The sequence below is a fragment of the Rhinoraja longicauda genome, chromosome 25, assembly GCF_053455715.1.
Source record: "Rhinoraja longicauda isolate Sanriku21f chromosome 25, sRhiLon1.1, whole genome shotgun sequence".
NCBI classification, from domain to species: domain Eukaryota; kingdom Metazoa; phylum Chordata; class Chondrichthyes; order Rajiformes; family Arhynchobatidae; genus Rhinoraja; species Rhinoraja longicauda.
Window position 1 is genome coordinate 9,756,428 of NC_135977.1, and position 13,638 is coordinate 9,770,065.

The following is a 13,638-nucleotide window of genomic DNA, read 5'->3' on the forward strand; positions in this document are numbered from 1 at the left end:
GTCCACCCGCGCACTAGTTCTATCCTGCACTCGAGGGACTATTTCACAGAAGCCAATTAACCTACAACCCTGTACGTGTTTGGAGTGTGGGAGGAAACCGGAGCCCCCGGAGAAAACCCACGCGGTCACGGGGAGAACGTACAGACAGCAGCCGTGGTTGGGTTTGAACCCGGGTCTCTGGCGCTGTGAGGCAGCAGCTCTACCGCTGCGCCACCGTGCCGGACGCCCTGTTGCATCCAGGAAGCCCCAGGACCAATCTTAACCTTGGGGGTAGAGAGGAAAGTTCCCAAGGCCTCGAACAGTGGAGGTGAGGGGAGAGCGTGAAACCGTGCTGACTGAACCGCTTCAGCTCGGAAGCGCCAAAGTCGTAAACGTTGGGGCAAAACGTGCGGCTGCTGCCTCGCAAGATCTCCCTTCCTTCCGTCCCTCGACACCCGAATGTCGTCAGCGGGCGAGAGAACAGTGCGTCTGTTGTCTTGCAGCCTGACGGCGTCCTACTTTCGGACAGTTTCAATAGGTACATGGGGGAGAAACTCAGCCACGTTTTAACCTGAACCCGTTCCCTTTCCGATAGATGGTGACCAGAACAAAGAAGATCTTTGTGGGTGGATTGTCTGTGAACACCACGGTGGAGGATGTCAAGCAGTATTTTGACCAGTTTGGAAAGGTGAGTGAAACACGAGCCCTCCTACGTCTCGCATTCATTGTTATTGTGTGTTCGGATCCATCCTCGAATCTGGGTCACTCCGTTTTGTTTTCTTGCTGCAGATTTATCCAGGTTAAGCATTGAAACTCTCCGGAGTACTTCCCGCCCCCCCCACCCCCTTCCTTCTCCCCCCCCCCCCCCCCCCCCCCAGTATAAGGTGAGAAGGAAGGGTTCGGTGCCTGTCTATGTTTTTTTTACTCCTAGTCATGATCATTGAGCAGCTGCACTTTGGGGTCTCTGCTCCCTTCTCCCTCCCCCCCTCAACCCTTGCACTCCCTCCTTCCCTCCCTCCCCAACACCGCCAACCCACCCCCCCCCCCCCCCCCCTTTGTTGGTGCCACCGTCGCCATAGCGACTGGCCGCGAGGAGCAGTCTCACACACACACACACACACACACACACACACACACACACACACACACACACACACACACACACACACACACAGAGGTTCTTTTGTCCGCCCTTCAATTCAATGCTGGCATGCAAGCCAGTCAGAAGTGACAGGAGAATAGGCGAACTCTTGGGCTCGCTCTCCGGGGGATTGCGAGAGTAATGGGCACACGGAGAATTGCTGCCACTCAGACTTACCTTCAACCGTCTTGAGACGTCTGTCCAGCCCCAGCCCTGATCACCACTGTCCCACCCCCCCCCCACCCCACCCCACCCCCTCCCCAGATTTGGTCAGCTGCCCCGCTGTTTATTAATCTCCGCCCGTTTCCATGGCGCCGCGGACAGCTTTCGGAAACAAATTAGGGAGCCGCGAGCATTTTACTGGCCGGCCAATGGGAGCGTGGGGATCATCAGATTTAACAGCGGATTGCTGGGCTCCTTTATGCCGCTCCGAGAGCTAATAAAAGGAATTGCAAATCCTTTTGTCAGATTAAAGTCTCAGGAACCCCCACCCTCTCCCCCCTCCTCTACTGAGGCCCCATCGTGAAGCTGGTCAGAAATTTTACTTCAACCAGATTTTTTTTAAAATAAAGGAACCTGGAGTTCAAAATAAATGGAGTAGACACATCTCCTTCCTGCTGTTCAACAAGGCTGCTTAAACTCCCATATTCCTCAAACATTCCCCAAAAAACATAAAAGTTATTTATTAAAAAGACTTGCTGTAAACCAAGATTTCTGCTCTTCAGTATAAGTGGAAGCGTCTGAGATTTAAACCTAGGCTGCTGAAGAGGGGGGTGTTGTTGGGTGTAGAAGGAGGGCACGACCGCCTGTTGTTTGAGGGAGTGGCTGGAGGTACAGTCGCCGGGGGTGGCCCCTGGAGATTGGTGTAGGTCTGAGTGACCGACCGCCTGTTGAAGGAGCGGCTGTAGGTACAGTCGGTTGGAATGCTTGTGGGCGACGGGGCTGGCGGGAGCTGTAGTCGGAGCGATCGCCTGTTGGTTAAGGAGTGCTTGTAGACACAGTCGGAGGGAATGGTGACTGGTGAGGGAGCGCCTTTAGGTGTAGATGTAGAGGTCGCCTGTTGGTGGGGGATTGGCTGAACGTACAGTCGGGCAGGGTGGCTGAAAGGTGTAGAGTGGAGCGTGTTGCCGGAGGAGCGGCTGGAAGTACAGTCGGAGGGAGTGCCTGTAGTTGAGGGAGCGCTTGGTCAGTATCGTCAGGGTAATGCCTGCACCAGCTGTTGTCTCTGCTTCTAAAGTGCTCTTGCTGCAGGAGGTTTTGTGGAGAAAGCTTTGGAGGGAAGGAGCCAGCAGTTGAAGAACGAACCTTTCAAAATATCCCTGGGAATGAAGTCCAAGCCCTGTGGAATGCATTTAAGACGATGGCCTGTGGAGATTGTCTAGTTGAGCAGAACAAAAGTATAATTTGGCATGGGGTTGAGACTGACCGGGTTTATAGCCCAGTACGGCTAAAGCTTCCTTGCACAATGTTGCTTAATGCAGAATATTGAGTTTGTTATATCCTCCTGCATTGGTCCTTTCTCTACTTAGGATGACCTAGTAGATCAGTGAAGACCGAGATGAACTTCACTGCTGCAGGTGAGAAGGTCTGTGGGCAGTCAGGCCCTGCGTTCTTGCATCTAGCAGTTGGGCATCAAGATTTCCCCAAGTTCCTTCTGCTGCTCCTGGGGCTTGGCAGTGCATTGATTGGATTGAACGTTAGTCCTGCCATGGACATTGGAGGATGTTAATGGCCAGATCTTCATGAGCCATCCACTCGGTGGGTGGGTGGGTGGTCTATTGATGTAGGCAGTAATGATCCACCCAACTTGCTCATCTCGCCTCTGTCTCTTTTCCCTCCCTCCTTTCGGCAGGCTGGTTTCCCAGGTGGAGGTCTGTCATACGAGGTGGGACTGAATTGGTTAGTCCTCTATTTAGTTTAGTTTAGAGACACAACGTGGAAACACCTTTGGCCCACAGAGTCCACGCCAACTAGCGATCCCTGCACACTGTAACACTATCCTACACGCTGGGGGCAATTCACAATTTTACCAAAGTCAATTGATTTACAAACCTGTACGTCTTTGGAGTGTGGGAGGAAAACAGAGATCCTGGATAAACGCCACGCAGGTCAAAGGGCGAACGTACAAACTCCGTACAGACAACACCCTTAGTCTCATCCTCAATTCTTGAGTGTTAGTGGGCCGTGAGCTGACTGCACCTAGTTGGCATCTCGGCCTGGTGAGATTGACCGATGCCTATGATGGCATTCCCTATTGGAGAGGGTTTGTCAGTTCTGTAACTGGTGCTGGAGGACAGGGCAGGCCTCAAAGGCTCTAAAACAACAGAGGACCATTGGGAATTGCTCCCATTCACCAATGGTGGACATATCTAGGTTGACTGGCTAGAACTTTGTTCCAACTGTATGGCTCTGATCTCAACAGCCTTTACTGAGCACCACCTGTCTCTGGATGAGTTTTGGCCGCCCAGTGAAAACAATGTGGCCAGCTCATCCATCTCTCTCTCTCTCTCAGCAAGATGGCAGGGCTGTCATACAAGGAGAGATTGATTTGGCTAGTAAATGGAGACCCAAGGAAATGCAGGTGCTGGAATCCTGAGCAAAGTACAAAGTGCCCAGACAGTTCAGCGGGACAGGCAGCATCAGTGGACTGAATGGCCAGATGACGTTTTGGGTCGGGACTGAAGAAGAGTCTCGACCTGCAATGCTGCCTGCCCATTCCCTTCACAGATGCTGCCTGATCTGCTGAGTTCCTCCAGCTCTTTGTGTTTTGCTCTTCAATTGGCTAGTTCTCAGTTCCTCATAATCAGATGAAGGAACAGTTGCTTGCATCAAGATGTCCCAGGTTTCTAGGAGAACACAACAGGATAGATTACATGGCGGATATTACTTCTCATTCCCTCTTGTCCTCTGAGGCAATTAGGGAGATTACAACGAGAGGTTACATCTTCAGGAAAAGTAGGAGGCCATTGAGAACCCGACGGAGGAGATATTTCTGTCTTCTGACTGGTGAATCTTTGGAATTTTTAACCCTGGAGGTCTCTGGAAGGTTGGCCGTTGCTTGCATTCAAGCCCAGGTTAGCTGTTGGAGGATTTGAGGAATGTAGAGATGAGACAGATGTAGAAGGTGGGTTATGGACTGGCTTCAGCCTGCTCCGACTACTTGTGTTTTCTCTTAAGATTGCAAAACGAGAGTGTGTGATGACAGTGAAGACTGTGGAGCAGCGGAGGCTTTTAAAGTGGAGATCGACAGGTTGCTAGATTAGTACGGGTGTCAAAGGTTATGGGGAGAAGGCAGGAGAATGGGGTGTGAGGGATAGGTAGGCCAGCCGTGATTTAATGGCGGTGTAGACTTAACGGGCTGAATGGCTTCATTCTGCTCCTTTAACCTGTGAACAAGGTCAGAGGTTTAAGTTGGCTGAGGCAGTGTTGTGTTGCGTTCAGTTGGGGAACTGGTCAGGCAGGGAGAAACTATCCATTGTTCCCATTTCTGATCACTGTGTGGTGACACATCCGAGACAATGTGTGTGTGTGTGTGTGTGTGTGTGTGTGTGTGTGTGTGTGTGTGTGTGTGTGTGTGTGAGTGGGGACCATACACCGAGGGAAGGGCAGGTTGTGGTTGAAAGGAACTCTACCCGCCACATCCAGATAATTAATTGGAAATCCCGGCTCCAAATTTACCCATGGAGTCTGTTAGGAATCCCGGACCACCCAACACTTTGCCTTCAGAAGGGGAGGGGGTTTTAACAATAAACAGCGGCCCCAGTGCAGTTGCAATTCCTGTCTCGGCTGATGTGGAATCCATTCCCCTTTCCTCTCCTCACCCTTTGTGACGGTTTCCACAGCAACCGGACTTGGAGTCAGCCCGGCAAAATGGCTGCTTGCAGAACGATCATCTAGGTGAGACAGTGGAGGATAGTTCTGTTCTAGTCCTAGACATAGCCTCACTTCTAGTTCCTAGCCTGTGGGCCTTAAGTTTTAGTCTCATAGTCTCCGGAAAAAATTTAGTTCTAGATTTAGTTTAGTCTTCGTCCACAGATACTAGTGACGTTTTAGTCTTAGTCTTGGATAGAATTTTGGTCAAAATGTTCTTTGGTGCTTTCCTTAATCTCATTCTAGACTTTTCAGGAGTGCTTTAAAGTTCTGGTTTCCAAACAAAACCACAAAAAAAAAATTTGTTTTTCACTTTTCACAACGAACAAGAAAAGCTGAAAGATTATCAAACTGCGGTGTGCTTGAGAACTAAGGGGAAGAATCCCGGTGCCCATAGCCAGCATCGTAAGTGTGTTCTTTATGCGTGTGTTTTCAATTTCAATACAAGTAGCGACTGCCACCATTTTACTGTAAATTCAAGAGTCAAAGAGTGTTTTATTGTCATATGTCCCAGATAGAACAATGAAATTCTTACTTGCAGCAACACAACAGTATATATGTAAACATAGTAGACTGTAAACATCATTAAATGAGAAAAAAAAGTTCTGTGTGTGTATATACACGCACACATATATTTTATACTCCGTTGAAATCGCCTATGCTGAAGTGTAGTACGCAAAGGAGTGTAACTGCCGCCATTTTAGTAAGCAAAACCCGCCTCTCGCAGTGTAATCAGTGTTTTGGGGGAACAGTATGTGTGATGATACCATTAAAATGCAGAATATATCTCATCTATTAATTCACAGATTTTTGTAATTTTTCTTTTAAAATGTTTCTGCAAGTTTCTGCCTACTAAAATGGCGCCATGACGTACTAAGGGTTTTAGGGTCGAGTGGTCTATCTCGCTCCTCTAGTATCTTTGGTAGACACAAGGTGCTGGAGTAACTCAGTGGGTCAGGCCGTATCTCTGGAGAACAGAACAGTGAAAGCTTTTCACTGTACCTCGATGTAGGAAAATAACTGCAGATGCTGGTACAAATCGAAGGTATCACAGAAATGCTGGAGTAACTCAGCAGGTCAGGCAACATCTAGGAGAGAAGGAATCCCTCCTACATCCCTCCCAGCATCTCTCCTAGATGCTGCCTGACCTGCTGAGTAACTTCAGCATCAGTACACGTGATAAAATTAAACTGAACTGAAACGGTTTGGTTGGATTGAATTGGTGGTTGGAGTGAATTGGTGGTTGGAGTGGACTCTTTGTCGAAGGGCCTGTTTCAATGCTGCGTCTCTAAACTAAAGTGTGAAAGTATATTATTGTTCTCCGGGAACCCCTTGAATATAAAACAAAACGGCCAGTAAAATGACTAGCACCCTGAATGTTAACGGTATTTGTCTGTTCTTCATTTCTCCACATCCATCCCATTCTTTCTTGAAGCTGATCGCCCTTTGGAATCCCAGAAAGAATTTAAATTTAAAGGCCTAATCTTGGTTTTAAGCCTTGTGAGAATTGCAGTTCTCTGTGATCTTGGTCACGTTTTGCTTGGGGCAGACCTGGCATGGAGCCCGACTTTTGATGAGTGGGAGGCAGAGGGTATCGGTTACAGCAAAGAGAGACACAAAATGCTGGAGTAACTCAGCGGGTCAGACAGCATCTCCGGAGAAAAGGCACAGGTGACATTTCGGGTCGGCGACCTTTCTTCAGACTGAGGCTTACAGCGACATGATCCGTTTAGCAACTTTCCCAAATGGGGAGGAGATCGCCAAGGAACTGTGTTCTAATATTTGGGTAAAGATTTGTAGAATTTGGGGTGGCACAGCTGGTAGATCGCCAAGGAACTGTGTTCTAATATTTGGGTAAAGATTTGTAGAATTTGGGGTGGCACAGCTGGTAGAGCCACTGCCTCCCAGCGCCAGAGCCCCAGGTTCGATACCGGCCTCGGGTGCTGTCTGTGTGGAGTTTGCACGTTCTCCCAGTGACTAAACGGGTCTCCTCCAGGTGCTCCAATTTCCTCCCATATCCTCAAGATGCGTAGGTTTGCAGGTTAATTGGCCCTCTGTAAAGTGGCCCTAGTGTGTAGGGAATGGAGTAAGTGGAAGAACAGAAGTGCCATGAACAGGTGATTGATGGTTGGCGTGGACTCGGTGGGCCGAAGGGCCTGTTTCCATGCTGTATCTCTATAGTAAGCCCGTGCATTCCCCATTCAAGCAGAAACTGACTTGCTTCCTGCATTTTGTTGTGAGAGTGCAGTATCAAAAGCTATTGTGTTTGATCACGGCTGGAATGAAAGTGATTTGCTTTCTCTCTCTGGGCCATTCAGCCCCTCAACCCTGCTGTAATGAGCTGAGCTTCCAATGTTTTGTTCAGTTTAGTTTATTATCACGTGTACCGAGGTACAGTGAAAAGCTTTTGTTGCTTGCTAACCAGTCAGCGGAAAGACAATAAATACATGATTACAATCAAGCCATAAACTGTGTACAGATACATGATTGGGGAATAGCGTTTAGTGTATGGTTAAAGTAAGAAATACTACAGTAAGAGTAGGGATTTAAAAGTGTGGAGGGATTGTAATATGTGATTGTAGATCTGCTTCTGTGGCTAACACGCAAATAGTCGCCTGCGTTGGGCGCCATCTTGGAAGCATTGGGATCATGCCCTGTGAGGATCAGAGAATAACACAATGGTTTGTGCAGAGGGAAACAATGGACAATAGACAATAGGTGCAGGAGGAGGCCATTCGGCCCTTCGAGCCAGCACCGCCATTCAATCTGATCATGGCTGATCATTCTCAATCAGTACCCCCGTTCCTGCTTTCTCCCCATACCCCCTGACTCCGCTATCCTTAAGAGCTCTATCTAGCTATCTCTTGAATGCATTCAGAGAATTGGCCTCCACTGCCTTCTGAGGCAGAGAATTCCACAGATTTACAACTCTCTGACTGAAAAGGTTTCTCCTCATCTCTGTTCTCCCAATACCCGTGTGTTGGGACATGCAGGTGGTGAGTTTGAAGTATCTAAAAGTATAGGTTAAGATGGAATCTGAGGAAGAGCCTTTTTGACCCAGTAGGCATTTGGAATGTGGAATGGGCTCCCAGAATAAGCAGTGGAGGTGGATACTTGCAATCTGTTTAAGCAGTGTGCAGATAAGCTTTTGGATCAGTAAGGCATTGGAGGCTACAAACCAAATGCTGGTAAATGGGATTAGTGCGGATTTAGATATTCGATAGGTCAAGGACACAGTGGGTCAAGCGGCCTGTTCTTGCAATGCATGGCTCGCTCTGTGGTTGCAAGGTGTTGCCTGGAAAATAATTATCTTTATTCTATGACCCATCGAACAGTGAAAGGCCTGGATAGAGTGAATGTGGAGAGGATTTTTCCACTGGTGGGAGGGTCCAAGACCAGGGGCCATAGCCTCAGAATAAAAAAACGTACCTTCAGAAAGATGAGAAATTTCTTTTGTCCGAGGGTGGTGAATCTGTGGGAAGTTGTTGCCACAGAATGCTGTGGAGGCCGATATTTTTAAGGAGGAGATTGAAACATTCTTGATTAGTACGGGTGTCAGGGGTGATGGGGAGAAGGCAGGAGAATGGAACTGAGAGAGGAAGATCGATCAGACATGATTGAATGGCGGAGTAGACTTGTGATGGGCCGAATGGTCTAATTCTGCTCCTGCAACTTATGAATCTGATTTCAAGTTTGATATTTGTTTTAAAGTGTTAAGCTGGAGACCGTGCAGAAAAGATGCACGGGGATATTGCCAACGCTGGATGTATAGAGGTACAAGTGACTGGATAGGCGGGGGCTTTGTGAGCGAAGGAGATCGAGAGGTAGAGTTTGTGTCTGTAGAGTATTGTAGTTTTATAAAATCACAAGGGGTATAAAGTGTTGGTCACAGTCTTTTTCGTAGGATAGCAAAATGTAAAACTAGAGGGGGCAGGTTTAAGATGAGAGGGGAAGGATTGAAAGGGACAGGTCTTCACACAGTGGGGTTGTGGATATGGAATGAGCTGCCAGAGGAGGAGGAGGTGGTAGTGGTGGAAACAATTATAATGTTTAAAAGACACCTGGGCAGTTGCATGGAAAGGTGACTTGATAGGTATGGGCCAAAGTCAGACTAGCTCAGGAAAGCACCTTGGTTGGCAGGGCTGAATCAGGCCTGTTTCTGTACATGCAACCCTCTGGCCCTCTCTGATGATCTCTGTGAATTGGTTGTCAGGCAGCAACTCTACCGCCGCCCCACTGTGCCGCCCGATGGCCGGCGTTTAACAAGCAGTTAGACAGGTACATGGACAGGTCAGGTTTGGGATTAGGAGAAGGGGAGATGCAACGAGACCTGGGTGTCGTGGTACACCAGTCATTGAAAGTAGGCATGCAGGTGCAGCAGGCAGTGAAGAAAGCCAATGGTATGTTGGCATTCATAGCGAGGGGATTTGAGTATAGGAGCAGGGAGGTTCTGCTGCAGTTATACAGGGCATTGGTGAGACCACACCTGGAGTATTGCGTACAGTTTTGGTCTTCTAATCTGAGGAAAGACATTCTTGCCAGAGAGGGAGTACAGAGAAGGTTCACCAGATTGATTCCTGGGATGGCAGGACTTTCATATGAAGAAAGACTGGATAGACGCGGCTTGTACTCGCTGGAATTTAGAAGATTGAGGGGGGATCTTATAGAAACTTACAACATTCTTAAGGGGTTGGAGAGGCTAGATGCAGGAAGATTGTTCCTGATGCTGGGGAAGTCCAGAACAAGGGGTCACAGTTTAAGGATAAGGGGGAAGTCTTTTAGGACTGAGATGAGAAAGTTATTTTTCACACAGAGAGTGGTGAATCTGTGGAATTCTCTGCCACAGAAGGTAGTTGAGGCCAGTTCATTGGCTATATTTAAGAGGGAGTTAGATGTGGCCCTTGTGGCTAAAGGGATCAGGGGGTATGGAGAGAAGGCAGGTACAGGTTACTGAGCTGGATGATCAGCCATGATCATATTGAATGGCGGTGCAGGCTCGAAGGGCCGAATGGCCTACTCCTGCACCTATTTTCTATGTTTCTATGTTTGGAGGGATAAGGACCAAATGCTGGCAGGTGGGACTAGTGTAGCTGGGACATGTTGGCTGGTGTGGGGCAAGTTGGGCTGAAGGGCCTATTTCCACACTGTATCACTCCATGACGCTATGCTTAGTGTCAGGCTGGGTGATGGGCTATTGTTGGTTGTGCAACGGTGTGCAGAAGGTGTGGGGCTGGCATGGAAACGATTGAAGCATCAAAGGCCGAGAGACGCGTTCATCAGCAGAACGGCGAGGCAGAGCCAGAGTGGAACTTTGTGCAGAAACCTAGGAAGGCAACAAAACCACCCCCCACCCCAAAACAATCCCCACCCCAAAACCACCCCCACAACAAAACCACCCCCACCCCAAAACCACCCCCACCACAAAACCACCCCCACCCCACCCCCCACCACAAAACCACCCCCACCACAAAACCACCCCCACCCCAAAACCACCCCACCACAAAACCACCCCCACCCCACCCCCAAACTACCCATCACCCCAAAACATCCACCCCACCCCAAAACATCCACCCCACCCCAAAACCACCCCCACCCCACCCCCAAACTACCCCCACCCCAAAACATCTACCCCACCCCAAAACCACCCCACCCCAAAACATCCAGCCCACCCCCAAAACCACCCCCGACCAAAAACATCCACCCCACGAAGTGAGCTTACAAAGTAGCTGTGGATGGGAGTGGGGGGGGGGGGGGGGGTAGTGGGTAAGGGGGGGGGGGGGGGTAGTGGGTAAGGGGGGTGGGGGAGTGGGTAAGGGGGGTGGGGGAGTGGGTAAGGGGGGTGGGGGAGTGGGTAAGGGGGGTGGGGGAGTGGGTAAGGGGGGTGGGGGAGTGGGTAAGGGGGGTGGGGGAGAGGGCTGTATGTTGTGTGCAGAGAGAGAGAGAAAGAGGGCTGGTGAGACTGGAAGGGGGGGGGGGAATAATCCAAGTGTACGATGTGTTTCAAATTGAGCACTTGCCAGCTGTTGAACAAAAACAAGAGGAGTGTAAAGTAGTTTAGTTCCATGTGACAAGATGCGGGCACCTATTGTGTGTTTGCTTGGGGTCATTAGAATGTAGTCGTTGGTGGAGGGGGGGATGGGAGAGGGATAACAATGGTGAGAGAATTTTCAAAATAATTGGTTTTGAAGGGTTGTGGGATAATCTATGAATGCAATAAGGCCCTATATTACAGGGACTGCTCTCCACCCCCACCCCCCCAGTGCCTGTGTCACTGTGTGCAGGTGCTGGTAAGTTTGATCCCCGCTGTTTCTTTTACCCTGTGGAATGTCTGACTTTCCACGTTTGTGTTTTGCTTCTTTGCATCAACAACAGCAACGCGTTTTACTTATTGAAATTAATAGCAGTTTTACCTCGAGATTCGGCGTTAAACTGCTCTGCAATAAAACAAATTTCATTAAACCTACTCGTGTCCCTTAAATCCCCAAATGAGCGTTCTAATTTTATGTTTTGGGGTTTTTGGTTTAAAAAAAATTTTTGATTTTGAGCACAGAACTTCCCCTTCTGGTGTACAGAATGTTTCTGTTGTCCTTCCTTGCTTGTGTGCAACTGAGAGAAATGAATCGATACAAACTCGGGCGACAACGGCAGTGGGGAGGGAAGGTGTTTTTAAAACTAGGAGCAAGGATCTGCAGATGCTGGTCTACACAGAAAGGATCCAATGTGCTGGAAGTACCTCAGCAGGAAACGCTGCATCTCTGGAGAACACGGCACGGTGGCGCAGCGGCAGAGTTGCTGCCTTACAGCGAATGCAGCGCCGGAGACCCGGGTTCGATCCCGACTACGGGCGCCGTCTGTACGGAGTTTGTACCTTCTCCCCGTGACCTGCGTGGGTTTTCTCCGAGATCTTCGGTTTCCTCCCACACTCCAAAGACGTACAGGTTTGCAGGATAATTGGCTTGGTAAAAGTTCCCAAAAAATTGTCCCTAGTGAGTGTAGGACAATGTTAATGTGCAGGAATCGCTGGTCGGCGCGGACCCGGTGGGCCGAAAGGGCCTGTTTCCGCGCTGTATCTCTAAACTAAACTAAACATGGATAGGTGACGTTTTGGGTCGGAACCGGCACCCGCCTTGAGATTGAACAAAGGCCCCAACCCGAAATATCACTTATCCATGATCTAGAGACTGAAGAAGGAACCCGACCCAAAACGTCACCAAATCATCATCTTCAGACTGAAGAAAGGCCCAGACCTGAAACCCCACCTATACATGTTCTCCAGAGATGCTGCCTGACCTGCTGAGCTAATCAGCATTTTATTTCCTGCTTTTAAAACTATTTGACTGTCTATGTCGATAAAAGTCAGACCTCGAGCACAACTTTTGTTTGTCACCGACTTAGGTTGATATTACTGGTGCTGTGAGCAAGTATTAGTCAATCAGCATGAAGTGGCCTGGATGCACATTGCCCTACTCTATCTGTTTTGCATTGCTCTTTCAACGTACATTCAAAAACAACTTTGGGTGGAGCCTCCTCCGCCCAGTGACAGGTTACAGAGGGTAACACGGAAGACAATGGGTCTCTTGCATTCATACAAAGGCCCTCAGCACAACCCAAATTGCTCTGCAGCCAGTGAAATTGTTTTGAGTGCAGCCACTGATTGATTGAATTGACAACATGGAAATAGGCCTGTCCATGCTGAGCATCGATCGCCCGTTCACACTAGTTCGATATTATCCCACTTTCGCATCCACTCCCTGCGCGCTAGGGGCAATTTTAGAGGCCAATTAACTGACAAGCTTGCACGTCTTTGGGATGTGGGAGGAGATCGGAGCACGCGAAGGAAGCCCACTTGGTCACGAGGAAAACGTACAAACTCCACACAGACAGCACCCGAGGTGGGGATGGAACCAAGGTCCCTGGCGCTGGTTGAGGCAAGCGGCTCTACCCGCTGTGCCGCCCATTGTAACACCGCTCAGTTTGCTTACATCGCAAACATCCAGGTGTTAACATGACTTTCATATGAAGAAAGACTGGATAGACTAAGCTTATACTCGCTGGAATTTAGAAGACTGAGGGGGGATCTTATTGAAACATATAAAATTCTTAAGGGGTTGGATAAGCTAGATGCGGGAAGATTGTTCCCGATGTTGGGGGAGTCCAGAACCAGGGGTCACAGCTTAAGGATAAGGGGGAAGTCTTTTAGGACCGAGATGAGAAAACATTTCTTCACACAGAGAGTGGTGAATCTGTGGAATTCTCTGCCACAGAAGGTAGTTGAGGCCGGTTCATTGGCTATATTTAAGAGGGAGTTAGATGTGGCCCTTATGGCTAAAGGGATCAGGTGGTATGGAGAGAAGGCAGGTACGGGATACTGAGCTGGATGATCAGCCATGATCATATTGAATGGCGGTGCAGGCTCGAAGGGCCGAATGGCCTACTCCTGCACCTATTTTCTATGTTTCTATGTCTAACAGTAAAGTAATCTGTTGAATGACAAAGACCCATCATTTATTTATTTGCCTCTGTACTCCACAATTTTGAATTTTGTAATAGAAAAAATCACATGTGGTTAAAGTGCACATCGTCAGATTTTATTAAAGGGTATTTTTATACATTTTGGTTTCACCGTGTAGAGATTACAGTTGTGTTTA

At 48.8% G+C, this 13,638-nt stretch overlaps 1 protein-coding gene across 2 annotated transcripts in view; it reads left to right on the top strand.

The window, feature by feature from the left end:
- The window catches only part of msi1b (musashi RNA binding protein 1b), a 145,923-nt gene that overhangs the window by 54,085 nt on the left and 78,200 nt on the right, over nucleotides 1–13,638 (top strand). For both annotated transcript variants that reach the window (XM_078421093.1, XM_078421092.1), the window contains exon 6: nucleotides 575–667. In XM_078421093.1, the coding sequence (XP_078277219.1) occupies nucleotides 575–667 (93 nt within the window). The remainder of the gene's footprint in view (nucleotides 1–574; nucleotides 668–13,638) is intronic.